Source organism: Anabrus simplex, chromosome 7 (assembly GCF_040414725.1).
Source record: "Anabrus simplex isolate iqAnaSimp1 chromosome 7, ASM4041472v1, whole genome shotgun sequence".
Taxonomy (NCBI): domain Eukaryota; kingdom Metazoa; phylum Arthropoda; class Insecta; order Orthoptera; family Tettigoniidae; genus Anabrus; species Anabrus simplex.
The window spans coordinates 201,502,832-201,518,955 of record NC_090271.1 but is presented as its reverse complement, the minus strand read 5'-3'; the positions used below and the strand labels follow the sequence as shown (position 1 = coordinate 201,518,955).

The following is a 16,124-nucleotide window of genomic DNA, read 5'->3' as shown; positions in this document are numbered from 1 at the left end:
TGAAAGTGACAAGATTTAACTCCTTACGCATAGGACTATATGACAAGCATGCTCCAGTTGGGCAAGCTAGAGTCACTCGCTCGCCTGCACCTTGGTTAACAAGCGATATAAAAGCAACACTGGCTCGCCGTGACGCAATGTTCCGCCGATACAAGGAAACAATGAACTAGATTTTGAACAGTATCGTCTTTTACGTAACAGAACAAGGCAATTAATTCGCAATAGCAAATTTAATCACATTAAAAATGTAACAAGGAACTTAAATGCACGTGAAACCATGAACGAACTTCGAGCTATGGGAGTTGGAAAATGCAAAGAGCCACATATGCCAACTATATCTCTCGATACACTTAACTCTCACTTCGTAACTAACCCAATAAAGAAATCTCAACCTCAAAATCATATCAATCTAAATAAAAGAATCAGTGACTTTACAGAAAACAAACAATTTCTCTTTTCACCCTGTCAGGGTAAATGATGTAAAGCGTATTTTGAATTCAGTTAAGTCACAAGCTAAAGGAGCAGATAACATCCCAATAGGCTTTATAAAAAACATTATTGGTGTGGTCCTACCAATTATTACCCACATAGTAAACCAGTCTCACCACAGGGACGTTTCCAACTGCATGGAAGGAGGCTCTAGTAACCCCAATATCAAAGCATACCGGTACCACAGCAAATGCGCCATCTGATTACCGGCCTATTTCGATTCTTCCCCTTCTCTTGAAAGTTCTTGAACGAGTTGTCACGAGCAGCTAGTAGAATTCTTAACCAGACATTTTGTTTTTGACCCACTGCAATCTGGCTTCAGAAAGGGACACAGTACTAAGACTAAGACTGCAGTTCTTTGGGTAACAGATGACATAAGACTAGCAATGGACAAACGTCAGGTGACGATACTGACACTCCTTGACTTTTGTAGTGCGTTCGACATGGTAAATATAGACATACTATTATCCAAGCTATGCTCTCTGCATATCGACCCGATAGCCCTAAATTTTTTTAAGTCATACCTTTCAAATCGTCGCCAGTGCATAGTGGTAAACAATCAAAGATCCCAATGGGTTGTAAAATCATCCGGTGTCCTTTAAGGGTCTGTTCTAGGGCCCTTACTGTTCGTCATGCATATTAATGACATATACAGTATTTCACACATCAGTATTGCAACTACCACTTATACGTTGATGATCTGCAGATATACACACACACCACTACAAACAATTTACATGAAACAGTTCAGCATATTTAATTTGGATTTTGAAAGGCTTACTGCCTATGCTACAAACAACCTCTTAATCCAAAATTCACGTAAATCACAAAGTATTATGATAGGAAACTCTAAATTATTACATGTAACAAGCAATATCAATCCTCTTCCAATCATAATCAATGACATTGCTGTACCGTACCTTAAAAATGTAACTAATCTTGGAATCACCATCAATGAGAATCTGAACTGGAAAGAACACATAACAAATGTATGTAGGAAGGTTCATGCAGCTCTATATCCCCTGAAACGTCACAAGAATTCTTTTCCTCTGAAACTTAAATTAAAATTAATCCAAGTACTACTATTCCCAATTTTAGACTACTGTGATACGGTACCAGTCAATCTAAATGCTGAACAAGCTTTGAGACTTCAGCGAGCACAAAACTCATGCATACGATGCCTTCCAACTGCGACATGACGTTCGTGTTACACCATATTTCAAAACATTGGGATGGCTACGCATAAATGAACGAAGGAATTTTCACCTAATGAACTTGTTTACCAAGTGCTCTCGACGAACACTCCTACTTACCTCTCTTCTAATTTTCGTTTCCTTTGCTCATTCCATGAAATTAGTACCCATTCTGGTTCCCTACTTGAAATTCCACTAAGTTGAACAAATTCCTATAATAATTTCTTTTTAGTTACTGCATCAAGACTCTGGAATACACTCCCAATGGACATTCGGCACCTTACTTCCTCTCATAAATTCAAATCTGCCTGCCGAAAGATTTTCCTGGGAACATAAAACTGAGTTGTGCGAGTCATTGTGTATATGTTGTGTGAATGGGTTTCCTTCATTTATTACTATTATTAGTATTGTCACACTAATTGTCGTACTGATATGTAGGCCTAATTTAGTCTTAGAATTATCTGTCAGTGGTATTATTTCTTTTTAGAATTTCTATGTCTTACTTTTATGTTTATATTTTTATATTTTATTGTTTATAGTGGTTAAGTGTAAGAGAGGGCCGTGAGCCCTAACTTCGCCACAAATGTACATCAGGAATAAATAAATAAATAAATAAATAAATAAATAAATAAATAAATAAATAAATAAATAAATAAATAAATTAAAAAAATATTTCACTTGCAGGTCTCCAGTTTTTATCCTCAGATTAATGAATATATGGAATCTGAATGGTACCAGACCGCATTTGGTATTACAAAGTATTTGATACAGACCAAATTAGAGGTAACTATGAAAAGTACTCCTAGTCACAAAGCAAATTATTAGTTCTGGAACACGCACATAGCATGCAAATGACTGATATTCACATAGAAAAATATCCCCCCTCACGGAGAACGACACGCACCGCGTGCAACTCACTGAAAATACTTCTGGTGAAAGAGAAAGCTTCCCCCACCATGGGAGTTCAAATAGTCTTACAGTTTATCCGTTGCTCGAGGTACATCCCCAGCTAACAGGGACAGTGGCCTGCTAATGGCTTTCCAAACTCATACAGCTTCACGTTCGAATGAGTCTTATCAAAAGCGCTAAGTAACCATTATTATCACTTAGAAGTGAATGATAAATCTGTTTCCAATTTCTCATTAATTCGGGCCTGTGGAATTGTAGCTTAGTGGCGAATATCTCTGCTTGAAATCAAAGGATCTCAGTCCTGCGAAGATTAAGTTGGTCAACCTGATTTGGTTGTCTTGGGGTTCCCGAGGTTCAAATTTTACCTCTCCCCTAGCTCGTATCGGTTGAGTTTGAAAAGTAGAGTGGGGTCTACGTGCCTGGATACATAGCCAACGGTTCGATTTGAACTTGAAAATATTTGCTGGTAATGGAAAAGTACTGGGTGTGCCTCGCCTATGTCACGGCTCTCCTGGTTTCCTGCCTTCACTCCCAGCTCCTTGCATATATGTAAAATAAGATATTTCCACAGTGTTATAAGTAAATACATAATTGAGGCATATACGATATGGCTCAATACGTTGTTTCCAATGTAAAGTATGAGTTGCACAGTTATGATAACGGCAGACTCACTTGCCTGCGGCCATTCACAATCTAATAGGGAAATTTTCATTATAATAGCAGGCCCCATTACCTACTGCGCAGTCACAATCGATTTGGGGAGTTTACGTTACAATGGCAGCCCCTCCCCACCATTTCCTACTTCCAGACAACTTACAGTTGAAGAGTTTTTATTATAATGACAGGCACCTTCCTTACTGCCAGTCAAAATTGAGTTGTGCTGCTATCATTATAATGACAGACCCCTTTTCTTAATGTCAGCCACACAGAGTCGGTGAGTTTCCATTAAAATAGCAGGCCACTATGCCTAATGCCAGTCACATTTTAGTTTGGTAAAATGTTAATAATGGTGGGCACACCTGCCTACTCCAAAACACACTCGGTTAGGGGAGTTTTGAACAAAATTGCATGCTCCCTTGACTTCTGCCAGTCAAATTGAGAAGGGAATTATTAATTACAATGGTAGTCCCTCCTTACTAATGTCAGTTACACAGGAGTTGGAGAAGGATCACATTCTTACTGCCAGTCAATGTGGAGAGTAATGATTACAGTAGCAGGCGCCCTCCTGCTGAAAGTCACTATCGATTTGTAAAATATTAATTATAATGGCTCTACATCGCTACAAATATACTTCATTGAATATATATAGATCGACATAGGATGTATATGTGTGTTTACAATACAATAATTTTCATTTACAGATTAACTGCTGCTAAAGGATACATCATATCGACAAATGGATTGTACCATAAGACACTCCATTTAGCGTTCTAAATGGCTGATCTTATATTTTCTCCTATCTATTTATGGGTAAGATTGAGTTAGAAACATTGAATGGGGTGAAATTTGGGTAAAGTTTTCTCACAGTGCATTACTTTTGGATACTTATGTGACAACTACAAACAGAATTTGACTCACATATGGATACTGGGTGAGCCAATGTTCATATAGAATTAGAGGATTCTGCCTTTCATATTAGTGATTCAAACTAAAAGTGCAAAATGTATGTACAATCAAGAAACAGAGACAAATCTAGCGTATAAGAGGGATACGAAAAAACGTCATAGGATGAAAGTTGTATATCACTCCATATTGAATGCAGATTATGCCATCCATTTTGTGATAGGACTCATCGCTTAGCCACGAAATAATTTGAAACGAAGGTCTGCACAGACATTAAAATTGCCCCAATATTATGATTATTTTCGGCGGGTAAAAAGTGAAATAATTAAAGATCTTGGAAGCTTTCTGTCGGTAATAGGCTAAGGCATATAATTTTCACAAACTTCAATATTCTAGCTTGTCTGGCAGATTGTGCCACAATCTTGCTTTGGAGGGAGGGTGGGGTAAAAATGAAGACCTTCAGTAAAATAAACCTAACAAATATGCAGATGGTCATCATTACAACTGAAATGGATAACTGAACGAAAATTTTGCCAAAATAGTCAATGCACAGACACATGGTCGTTATGATTTTCTTTATACAGATAGGGAATCTGCTCCATGTACAACACCTTTTGGGCTATGTCCGTTTGACTTAGCCGGCAAAACCGACCATTCATGAAATCTCCCTTATTAATTCTATTTTTAAAAAATGCACAGGAGAAAACGGTTTTAGAAATGGATTTCCATCAAGGCTGGTCAATTTCCAGTCAGATTGGTCTAGTATATATTGTGGGAGAGTAAAATCACTGTTTCAGTTCCCCATAAACCACCACTCCATTCTGGGAATTTGACATGGTATGGGCCTAAAAACCTACCTTTGGACAGGTGGATGGTAAATATGAACTTTGGTGGAAGTATCTCCAGTAGTTTCAATTTATAGGAAATACGCTTTACACGCACCTGCCTGAGTTAAGTCCGTTGGGACTTGTACTGAAGAACGGTCTGTTAATGATATCTCCCTTATTAATCCTCGTATCAAAATGATGCACGTGAGAAAAAAAGTTTAGAAATTAATATCCATTAAAGCAGGTAGATTTCCATTAAGTTTGGTTGTGTATATTTTGTGGGAGTGAAAAATCACTGTTTCAATTTCGTATAAACTCCCCGTCAATTCAGGGATTTAGAAACAATACTGGCCCTAAAACCTACCCAAGGACAGGTGGATTCTAAATATGAAGTTTGGTAGAAATATATCCAATACTTTTCAAGTTATAAGAACTCAAACACCAAAGCTAAAAAATATGTAGATGGTCATTATTACACCTGAAAGGGATAACTGAATGAAAATTTCGCCAAAATAGTCAATGTACAGACACACTGTTGTTACAAATATAAAACTTCAAAGAAAGTCCCAACCAGCAGAGGCCACGTATGTAAAGCAGCTTTTACTTTTGTGTAGGTGAGGATACGCCTCTTTCTAATAGTCAATGAGTCTTACCTGCTGAGTTTGCTTCTGAAAACTTTAAGGTATTGTAATATTGAAGAAACAATAATATATTTTGTGCAAGTTTAATGATTTTTACTCTTTGTTACACAGTAACAGGAATGTGAAATAGATTTTAAACAAAACAACAGAGATGAATGTTTAGGTTAACTACGTTATTTTGTTGATCCAATCCACAATCTTTCGGTCACACCATACATAGGCTCCTTTTGGTGACTGAATATTTGGAGGGAGAAGAGCCAAGTAGACAGGAGCATCAGCACCTAAACCATCAAAAGTACATCTTTAATTACAAACAGTAACTCAAAAGTGTATCCCATTTACTTGTGATAAAAGTGCAATTCTCACAAATAAGTCCTAAAACACATATAATGCTATGCATCAGAATATCATTTTCTTTTCCAATTAACATATATGCAAGATTGTTATTTCCACACATTGTTGACTACCTATATTATTGTATAAGATTACTTATAATATAGTATTATTAACTGGTGATTATCAACAGCAATGGAGTGTAAAGCTACTGTGGAAAAAAAGGAAAAAAATAAAAAGGCTCACACTGATAGATGAGAGACCTCTCTCTTCAGAGGCCCACACTAACCGTCCATTCACGATTTTCTCAGGAAGCTCACATGCCATTTGTAAGGCATATTGACCTATAACTATCTATACTCTTTGGATCTTTACCTGGTTTAGGAATTAGTATTAAAGCTCCCTCATGATCCTGAGATGGAAACACTCCCTCACTCCATATTCTGTTGAATAGGGTGAAGATATCCTCGAGACATCGGACACTCAAATGTTTTAAGCATTCGATTGTGGATTTTGTCCAGTACAGGAGCAGTGTTCCTGCACAGAGTGAGTGAACTCCAAAATTCTCACGTTAAAGGAACACAAAGCACTATAGGGGAAGGAGAGATGACATGCCTCTGCCTCATGCTTAATAGGCAGAAATGCTGGGTTGTATCTCCCAGAGCTGGAAGTACCTGCGAAATGTGACGCAATGTGATCTGCAACGACTGAAGGAATCATAATCCAAGGACTGATGGAATGTTCTGGAATCTTACAATACAATAGAGTTTTGTCTATACTTGCGATGGAGTATGTGCCGACAAGAAAGACACATATTTTTCACCATGTAGCTTCCTTACTGTCTCAAATCGAGAAACGAACTTAGCGTGGAGGCGCTTAAACGCAATATGGCTGGTCATCGTAAGATTCCGATGACAATCATGTATGGCTGTTGCAATTTTGTCTGTCCATCCTGGGACCTGTTTCTGGCAAGGGATACTGGAGGAGGAAGGTACTGTTTCATCTGCAGCAGTTAGAATTCTAGTGACAATGGAAGAAACGTGATCGCTAACAGACCCCAGCACTTCAGCGGCCATCACTGAGTGTTTTGAAAATTCTGGCCAATTAGCCCATTTGAAGTAAAAATCGCTTAGGTATTTCGGATTGCCTTTGATTCAAGAGCTTGATATGTATCAAGAAGTGGTCACTATCACAAAGGTCATCGTATACCTACCACTGTAACAAGGCTGCACAAGGCAACATCCAAGGGCCTATTCCACAAAAGTATGGTCTTGTACATTACAAGTAAATTCTCTAGTAACTAGTACAAATACCAGAGTTTCTGTTCCACAAAAGAATTTTCTACAGTTGTAATTTACTACTCCATATCTACATATTACCAGTGAATTTTTATGGGTGTGTTCCACGAAAGTACTAGTACTTGCAACTTACTAGTGAATTGGGAAGTATTCTCTGCCAGTACAAGGACAATAATATATAAATGTACTAGTGCTATTTAAATATACTTATTTCAGATACATTTTTGATAAATATGTGGTCTAGCAGTAGTGATAGTGATGAAAATGAAAACTAGTCTGTATAGGAAAAGAATAAACTTCCAGTTTAACACTATTTGAAAACAACAAGTGTTTTAGATTAAGCATAATACAAGTGGAAGAACTTTTGATAGATATTGGGCATAGGTTAAAACATCATACGAACAGAAATAAATCTCTAACAGTTACTAACAACACTACATGGCAGTACCATGGTATTGCAGATATGTATGGGATGGCAAAATATTCAGTCTGCAGGTCAATACATTCTTTGGTAGCTGCAATAAATGATAAAAAAAAATTCCTCAAATTATTCGCTGGCCTGAAAATATTGAACAAACATGTTCCAAGGAGGACATTCCTGGAATCGTTAATGAGCAGAATATCTCTTACATACGACCAACTTTCCCCCCCAAAAGCTCTATGAGCTTTTCGCAAGTCAAATATTTCCATCCATCCATTTATTTTGTCTTGTTTTTTCAGACTCTCGCTGAATGCACCGAAAAGAATATCTTTCCTTCTTTCTATTTCCTTCAAAATCAATAACTTCGTTTCTTTTGACACCATTTTAACAATTCATGCAGAGTTTGCAATTTCGTAACAATTAAGTATGTACAGATAAGAAAGGGTTTCCACCTTATCAATACTGTTTATTGTAAGAATTAGCTTACAGTACCGGTTTCGACCCTAATTGGTCATCATCAGCTGAACATAAATACCTTTACATATGTGTCAAGCATTAATTGATATTGTCCCTTCTAAAGGAAGATGCCGTGAGGAAGCACCATGTCTGAGTGTCCAAATTGGGCATATTAAGTGTGAATTAATTATATATTATGATTTTTGGCTTACAGGTACTTGTGTATAAAGCTATCTTCAGGACTAGAATTTGTCTGTGAAATCTAACCTAAGCTTAAATCTAAGTTTCAAATACAATAAACACATTAAAATACACAGTACGTATTAAAATTCATTAACACTAGAACGGCCAGAGCGGTCATTTTGACCGTTAGCGAATTTCAAGGTATTTCCACGCTCGTAATTTTTTACGCACGAGGTTGTTCTTTTGTGACTTTTAATCTTTTAGGGTTATGTACATTCATGCCAAAAATTATATCTGTAGATAATAAGGGAACACCGATATTGTCCCTTAGACCTAGGAAGGCCATAAGCGGTCAATTTGACCGCTTCACTTCCTTGATACAGAGAGCTCTATTCTGCTCACTGCTTGCTTCCTGTGATATATTTACAAGTGGCGCTGTAGGGGCGTATGATGTAACTAAATGGTATGCCTCTAGCAGTGAGTGGACGAGTTAGTGCCTGTCCCTTGTGTCGTATAGTGCGTAATAATGGCTCGGCAGCAAAAACTTACTCCTGTTCAAGTATTAGCAGAACTTGAAAAGCTAGGAAAAGACCAATCAGGTGACGAAGATACATTATCAGATATAGACGCAATGAGTGACGATGAGGTTTTTATACCTCAACAGTGTGATAATATGTCGGATAGTGATGGCGATTTGGCTGGTGATTATATGCACACAGTGGACTTCGCACCTACGACAGACGCAGTTACTCCTTCATCCAGCCGTGATCAATCTTGCAGCAGAGGACGATCTCTTAGCAGCAGGCAACCTGTTTGAAGAGGAAGGGGACGAGGTGGGAGAGGTCATGAACTGGTAAAGTCTTCTTCATTTGCACCAGGGGATCAGTTATGTGGTAATGATGGAACAACTATTTGGACTGTTGTCGACAGTAGTGGGAATCCCCTGGAATGATGGCTGCTCAGAATGTACTGTAAGAGGCAGCAGAGCCTACTTCTCACGCTAAGCGTAACGTAGAAACTAACAGCAAGGTTACTGCCTGGCGTTTATTCATTGACGCATCCATGTTGAAGCATATAAAGATGTGCACAGAGACCGAAGCTCGTAGACAGACAACGGATAATAATTGGTCTATTTCTTTGGAAGAATTAGATGCTTTTATTGCTTTGTTATTTGCCCGTGGAGCTTTTAAACTTACTAGTCTAGCTGTAGATCATATGTGGTCTTCTTTATGGGGTCCCCCTGTTTTCACTAACACTATGGCAAGAAACAGGTTTAAAGAAATTCTAAGGTACTTGCGCTTTGATCTCCGTAAAACTAGATCCACTCATTTGCAGACAGATAAATTTGCTTTGTCTTCGGTTATTTGGAATAGATTTATTGAGAATTGTTATGCGTGCTATAAACCAGGAGCGAATGTCACAGCTGACGAACAACTCCTCCCCAGCAAAGCTCGGTGCAGGTTCACGCAGTACATGGCTAACAAGCCAGATAAATTTGGCATAAAATTCTGGCTACTGGTAGACGTTGATTCTAAGTATGTGTGCAATGGGTTTCCTTATCTTCGGAAAGACGAAATGCGACCCGCCAATGAGTCAACGCCTGAAAATGTTGTCATGAAACTTATGGACCCATACCTCATGAAAGGACGTAACGTGACCACTGATAACTTCTTTACATCTGTAAAGTTGGCTGAAAGACTGAAAGAGAAGAAAACTAGTATTGTTGGAACAATCAAAGCACTATGTATGTTTCTGTACGAGACTGTCGTACTTCAAAAGGAAGATCACACTACTTTCACAGTATACCAAGGAAAAGTGAACAAGAATGTGCTTCTGCTAAGCACTCTACACACAAGCGTTCAAGTCAGTGAAGATAACAAGAAGCTCCCTAGTACTACTGAATTTTATAACGGAACTAAGTATGGTGTGGATGTAGTTGATCAAATGGCGCGTAAATACTCCACTAGAGCTGGATGCCGAAGGTGGCCTGTACATGTATTTTACAACGTACTTGATCTAGCAGCAATAAATTCATGGATAGTCTACAAGGAAGTTACGGGGCAGAGAATCTCTCGACATGATTATATTCTTGAAGTAATACAAGAACTAAGATCTTATTTTGTGAAGACAAGATCCCGGTTGATTGAACTCCCTACACTTCAGCCTGAGCCTCAGATTCAGGTACAATGTGCCAGTCGTAAGCGACGACAATGTCAAGTGAACTCCAATTGTAAAGAGAACAAAACCTCTGAAACATGTTCTTCGTGCAACAAAGTAGTCTGTAGAAAATGTTCATGTAAGGTAATAACTTGCATAAATTGCTTGTCAAGTGCCTAAATAGGCTTGTAAACAAATAGAGACCGTTATTTTTATCATAATTTTTCACAAAGGCATTCAATAGCAAGTCCGCCGAAATATTTCATTGTTACCTATTAGAAGTGGGAAAATATGAACAATTATTAATATTTAACAATGGATTAATCTGTATACAATACATCCTAATGGTTAACTGTTGTTTTAAGATAAATTATTGAACATTCTCATGTTTCCCAGATCCTGGATCCTAGGTATATGTCAGTAAGCGGCAGCGGTCTAAATGACCGCCTGCGGCCTTTATAAGTATGAGGAATGTTCGGCCGTTCTAGTGTTAAAATAATGAGTATAAAACACTTCATGGGTTTGAATGTGTGTGTGTCTTGCATGCATCTTCATTCCCGTTTTTGAGTCCAAGGTTGTAAATAATTCAGTACTTGCATTCGTAGGCAATGCTGTGGTTCTCTTAAGAAGTCTTATTATTTACTTAAATGATGTCTTCACGTGTATGCGTAGTAAAAAGCTTCTATTGTTAACAAAATCCAATTGTATAGACAGAGGTAAGTATGTGCATCTGTGAGTGGAGTCTTATTCCTTAAGTTTGGAAGCAGATGAAATGGTCTTGGTCAATCGTGTGTATTTCTTGATGTTAAGTTGGTTGTTGTAGTGGCTCCTTCCTCATCTATATCTGTGTGCTGGTATATAATTATCTGTGAAAGACAATATAAAGTGTAAGTAGAGCATTATAAGCTGAAGGAATGCCTGTGTGTGTGCGTGCTGATGTGAATGTGTACTTACTGTTGTTGTCGTGGTTGGGTTGCGTTCGATCTGAGAGCTTGGCGTGTACTACTTCGCGCTCTCCTTAGGTTTCTGTCCGCTGCTGTGAGGGGAGTGAACAGAGGGGTAGGGAGAGTTGCAGTTGTGGGGGTAGGGGTAGAGCTGGGTGTGTCGTTTGACGATTCTATGGCATGTGTTATGTTTTTTACCACACATACACGTGAAGACATCATTTAAGTAAATAATAAGACTTCTTAAGAGAACCACAGCATTGCCTACGAACACAAGTACTGAATTATTTACAACCTTGGACTCAAAAACGGGAATGAAGATACACACAAGACACACACATTCAAACCCATAAAGTGTTTTATACTCATTATTTTAATGAATTTTACTATGTACTGTGTATTTTAATGTGTTTATTGTATTTGAAACTTAGATTTAAGCTTAGGTTAGATTTCACAGACAAATTCTAGTCCTGAAGAAGATAGCTTTATACCCAAGTACCTGAAAGCCAAAAATCATAATATCGTCCCTTGATAGCCAAAAGGGCCAACGTTACATTTTTTGCGAAATTGAGTTATTGATATATTCGTATTTAGCTATGTGAAATGCACATTCTGGCAAAGGGGCAGACGTTTTAGTCCCATAATAAGCCGAAAAATACAAAATCAAAGTATGAGCCAAGGGCGAACGTTCTCCAGACGTTACCGTCATAAGGGCCAACATCCTATCTTTACAATACATATAGCCTGTTTTACGAACGTAAATTGGGTACATTATATCCTTAGTTGGAGCTTCGTTACAATTACAGATAATGTAATTTACAATGTATCATTACGTATGTACCCGTATTATGCTTCAGAGTCAGCTAGAGGTACAGTTTACCGTGTTTTGTTTGTAGTATTCATGTTAACAACATCTCTCTATAACACAATCTCATACTGAGATATCTCTTGGACTGTCGTATTTGTGTCGAATAATAACAGTCAGAGGAGAAATAATTCCATCCCACATCAGTCTACAAATAAGTCATCCATAAGAACATTTGGAGGTAAGGTAATAAACATTTATTTTATATCAAAGTATGTAACTTAACATTGTGCCTTGCTTCTAGGTCAAGCCATGTAAGAATCTTGTGAGGTTATGTTATATTAATATTTTCATTATTGTACGTTTTAGATGTTACTGTGTACAGTTAATTACAGAGTGAAGTTAGATTATACTTTATAAATAATGTTTAGGCTTAGCCACACTTCAAGAGATTGGCTTTCTATTGTTTTTCAATATTTATTTCATAATTACGAATAAGTTTATACGAAGTTTGCCAAGTCTTTTACTTGATTTTAAAATAACAGAAAACTTCGAAATAATGATTTTGAACCTTGTGCAGGCTGTAAATAAATCATGCCTTTTTTCAGTGACTACGAACTGTACCACTATGTCAGCACGGTCTCGTCGTGTTGGTGGTGGTGATTATTGTTTTAAGAGGAAGTACAACTGGGCAACCATCCTCTCTCGTCGTATTGTTCAACTCTCATGACAAACATTTGAAGGAGCCATTAATTTCTGCATTAAAGAGAGTACGTCTCCAGAATCACAAAATCAGCCATTGGTAAATAGTGAAATTGTTGATCTTGTTGATCCTGATGAAGTAAGTTCAAATCTATCTGAATTTGAGCAGTTCGAGGAAGCTTATAATGAACGAATTGGAGAACGTGCAACTACAGGTCCACAAAATGATCAATTTAGCATTAGTGACATTAGTTTTGAGCCTGTGGAAATGGGTACAAATATAAGTGATCGTGAACTGGACCGCTTCGTGTCTACTAATAATGACATTCAAACAATCAGTGAGTTTGCAACAGAAGCAGATTGTATGGTAACCTTGAACTCGACCTTTAAAAAGTCTTCAATCAACAACACTCAGGAAATTTTTTCAGCTGCAATTATTGTAGGAACACAGGGCAGTATACAAAATTATGCCCACAGTGGTAATGCTCAAGGGTGCGTAAATATTGTTAGTGATAGTGAGTGCGTAGGGAAAACAGGAAAGCGAAAACAAAGGCCATTTTCTGCAAAATTGAACAATAAAATAGCTAGAAGGGAGGAAAGTGAGTACACAAATTCAAAAGGTTTTCAGAAAAATAAGAGGAGTTTGGGAAAATACTTATGCTTTGGATGAAAGTGCACTAAATCTGTTAGCTGTCACTTATTCACAGAGAATGATAGGAAACTGATTTTCGAATCATATTGGCAGCTGGGTTCCCTTGAACAGCAACATGATTTTTTGTTGTCTAATATGCCTAATGCCAGGGCATTCCTTCATGCCTGCCGATTCAATGCATTCCACAAGTGAATCTAACTACGGAAGGAAAACGATATGGGCTCCCAGCGAGTGGTCCACAAGTATTCGTACTGCCCGAACACAGCCTGCTCCATATGAGGTAAAAGTGCTGACATACGATTGCTATAGCTGGAAAGAATTTGTTGGCGATATTTCCATGATGAGACCAGATGGGACTAAGGTAATATTGACGAATGCAAGAAAGGTTGTATTTTCTAAGGACTCATGTAAGATATTAGTAAAATGCTCACTGCAACTTAATGATAGTATAGAAACTGAAATCTAGCAAAAATCTAAGAGATCACCCTGAGCTGCTCTAGTAAAACCTGATTTCTTTTTACTTTACAATAAGGAACTTCCAGTATCTTCAGCCAAATACAAGGATTTGCATAACTAGTGCACATCAGGTGTTATTCATCCTTGTTACTATGATGAACACCTCAGTCTGAAGCCCATGCCTAATGTACCAGACACACTGTTAGAAACAAATGAAGAGGATGTCTGAGTTGAAATTCTACTTCATTTAATAAGTACTCGAGTATTTTGGATTTATTTCAAGTAATGTAGTTTAAATTTCTAACTAGAACATCCCGAACTTTTAGTTTTTTATTACCCCATACTATTAGAACGCTGCTAACATGTTTGATCCTTTGTTATGTGTAGTTTATTTTTATGGCTGTAAGGTAATTTTGAAATGATTAAATACTATAAACACACTGATGGGATTTGATTACCCAATTTCCATTCAATTTGTGTGCAGTTCTACTTCTTTCAATGATAATTACTTGAGATTGGGGTTCAGCACTGCAAAATTGACAACCAAATATTTGCTGCCAAAAGGGCCAATGTCAGATAAAGTTACCTACAAATGGGCCAAGGTATTAATTCCAATATGGAGGCTTACTGGCAAAAGGGCGAACGTTGCAGTTTTAACATGTAATTTACATCTATTTCAGTTATAACCAATAATAACAGAAAAAAATTGTATCAACATAAACAGAAAATTTTCACGCTTTATATGAACTATCATTATTTACCTGAAGATAAACCAACATTTCCTGAAACGTTTTTTGCTTCTCCTGAAAAATTAACAAAATGTAACGTTGGCCCTTTTGGCTATCAAGGGACGTATATAATTAACTAGCAAATGTACCCGTGCTTCGCTACGGTATTCTACATTGTATACGGATATCGACGTAAATACTGTGCGTGCAGCAAATGAGATTGTTTTAAAATTGCATGTCTCTTAGCCTTATCCGAGAAATAGCATGGGGAGGTCCACATACGTTGTTTCCAATGTAAAGTGAGGGTTGCGGAGTTGTGATGATAACGCCAGGCTCACTTGCCTACTGCCATTCACAATCGAGTTGGCAAGTTTACATTATAATTGCAGGCCCCAATGCCTACTGCGCGGTCACAATCGATTTGGGGAGTTTTAGTTACAATGGCAGACCCATTTCCTACTTTCAGACAGGTTACAGTTGAGGAGTTTTTATTATAATACCAGGCAACTTCCCTACCACCAGTCAAAATTGAGTTGTGCAGTTATCATTATAATGACAGTCCCTTTTTACTGCTGCTAGCCAGCTTACTGCCAGTCACATAGAATTAGTGAGTTTCCATGAAAATAGCAGGCCACTATGCCTAATGCTAGTCAAATTTTAGATTGGAACATTTGTTTATAATGGCGGGCACCCTGGCCTAGAGCCAAACAATAGAGTAAGGGACTTTCGAACAAAACTGCATGATCCCTTGCCTTCTGCAAGACAAATCGAAAAGTGAATTATTCATTAAAATGGTAGGCCCTCCTTACTAATGCCAGTTACACAGGAGTTGGAGAAGGACCCAATTCTTACTGCCAGCAGTCAAAGTCGGAGTAGGGAGTACTGATTACAATAGCAGACACATCCTTTCTCGATCTCTACAAATCGACATCAATGAATATATATACAGATGGACATACGAAAGTATATGAATGTTTACAATATTGCAGACCTTCATTTACAGATTAACTGCTGCTAAACGGTACGTCATATCGACAAAGGATTGTACCGTAAGGCGCAGTATTTAGCGATCTAAATGGCTGGTCCTATGATATTTTCTCGCATCTAATCTATTCATGGGTCAGATTGAATCAAAAACGTTGAATAGGTTGAAATTTGTGTAAGAATATCTTACATTTCCATTACTTTTGGGATAATTATGTGACATAGCATTTGGCTCACATATGGGTACTGGGTGGGCCAATGTTCGTGTAGAGTTTGATCATACTATCTTTCCTGTAAGTGATTGAAATTATGCACATGAGAAGAAAAGGTTTAGAAATTAATTTCCATTAAGGCAGGTAGATTTCCATAAAGTTTGGTTGTGT

General features: G+C 37.7%; 1 protein-coding gene across 1 annotated transcript in view; it reads right to left on the bottom strand.

Annotated features, from left to right (window-relative positions):
• Positions 1-5,689: 5,689 nt before the first annotated feature.
• Positions 5,690-16,124, bottom strand: part of LOC136877468 (carbonyl reductase [NADPH] 1) — a 172,210-nt gene continuing 161,775 nt past the window's right edge. Inside the window, exon 6 of the mRNA XM_067151527.2 lies at positions 5,690-5,903. Coding sequence (XP_067007628.1) covers positions 5,791-5,903 — 113 coding nt within the window. The 3' untranslated portion in view covers positions 5,690-5,790. The remainder of the gene's footprint in view (positions 5,904-16,124) is intronic.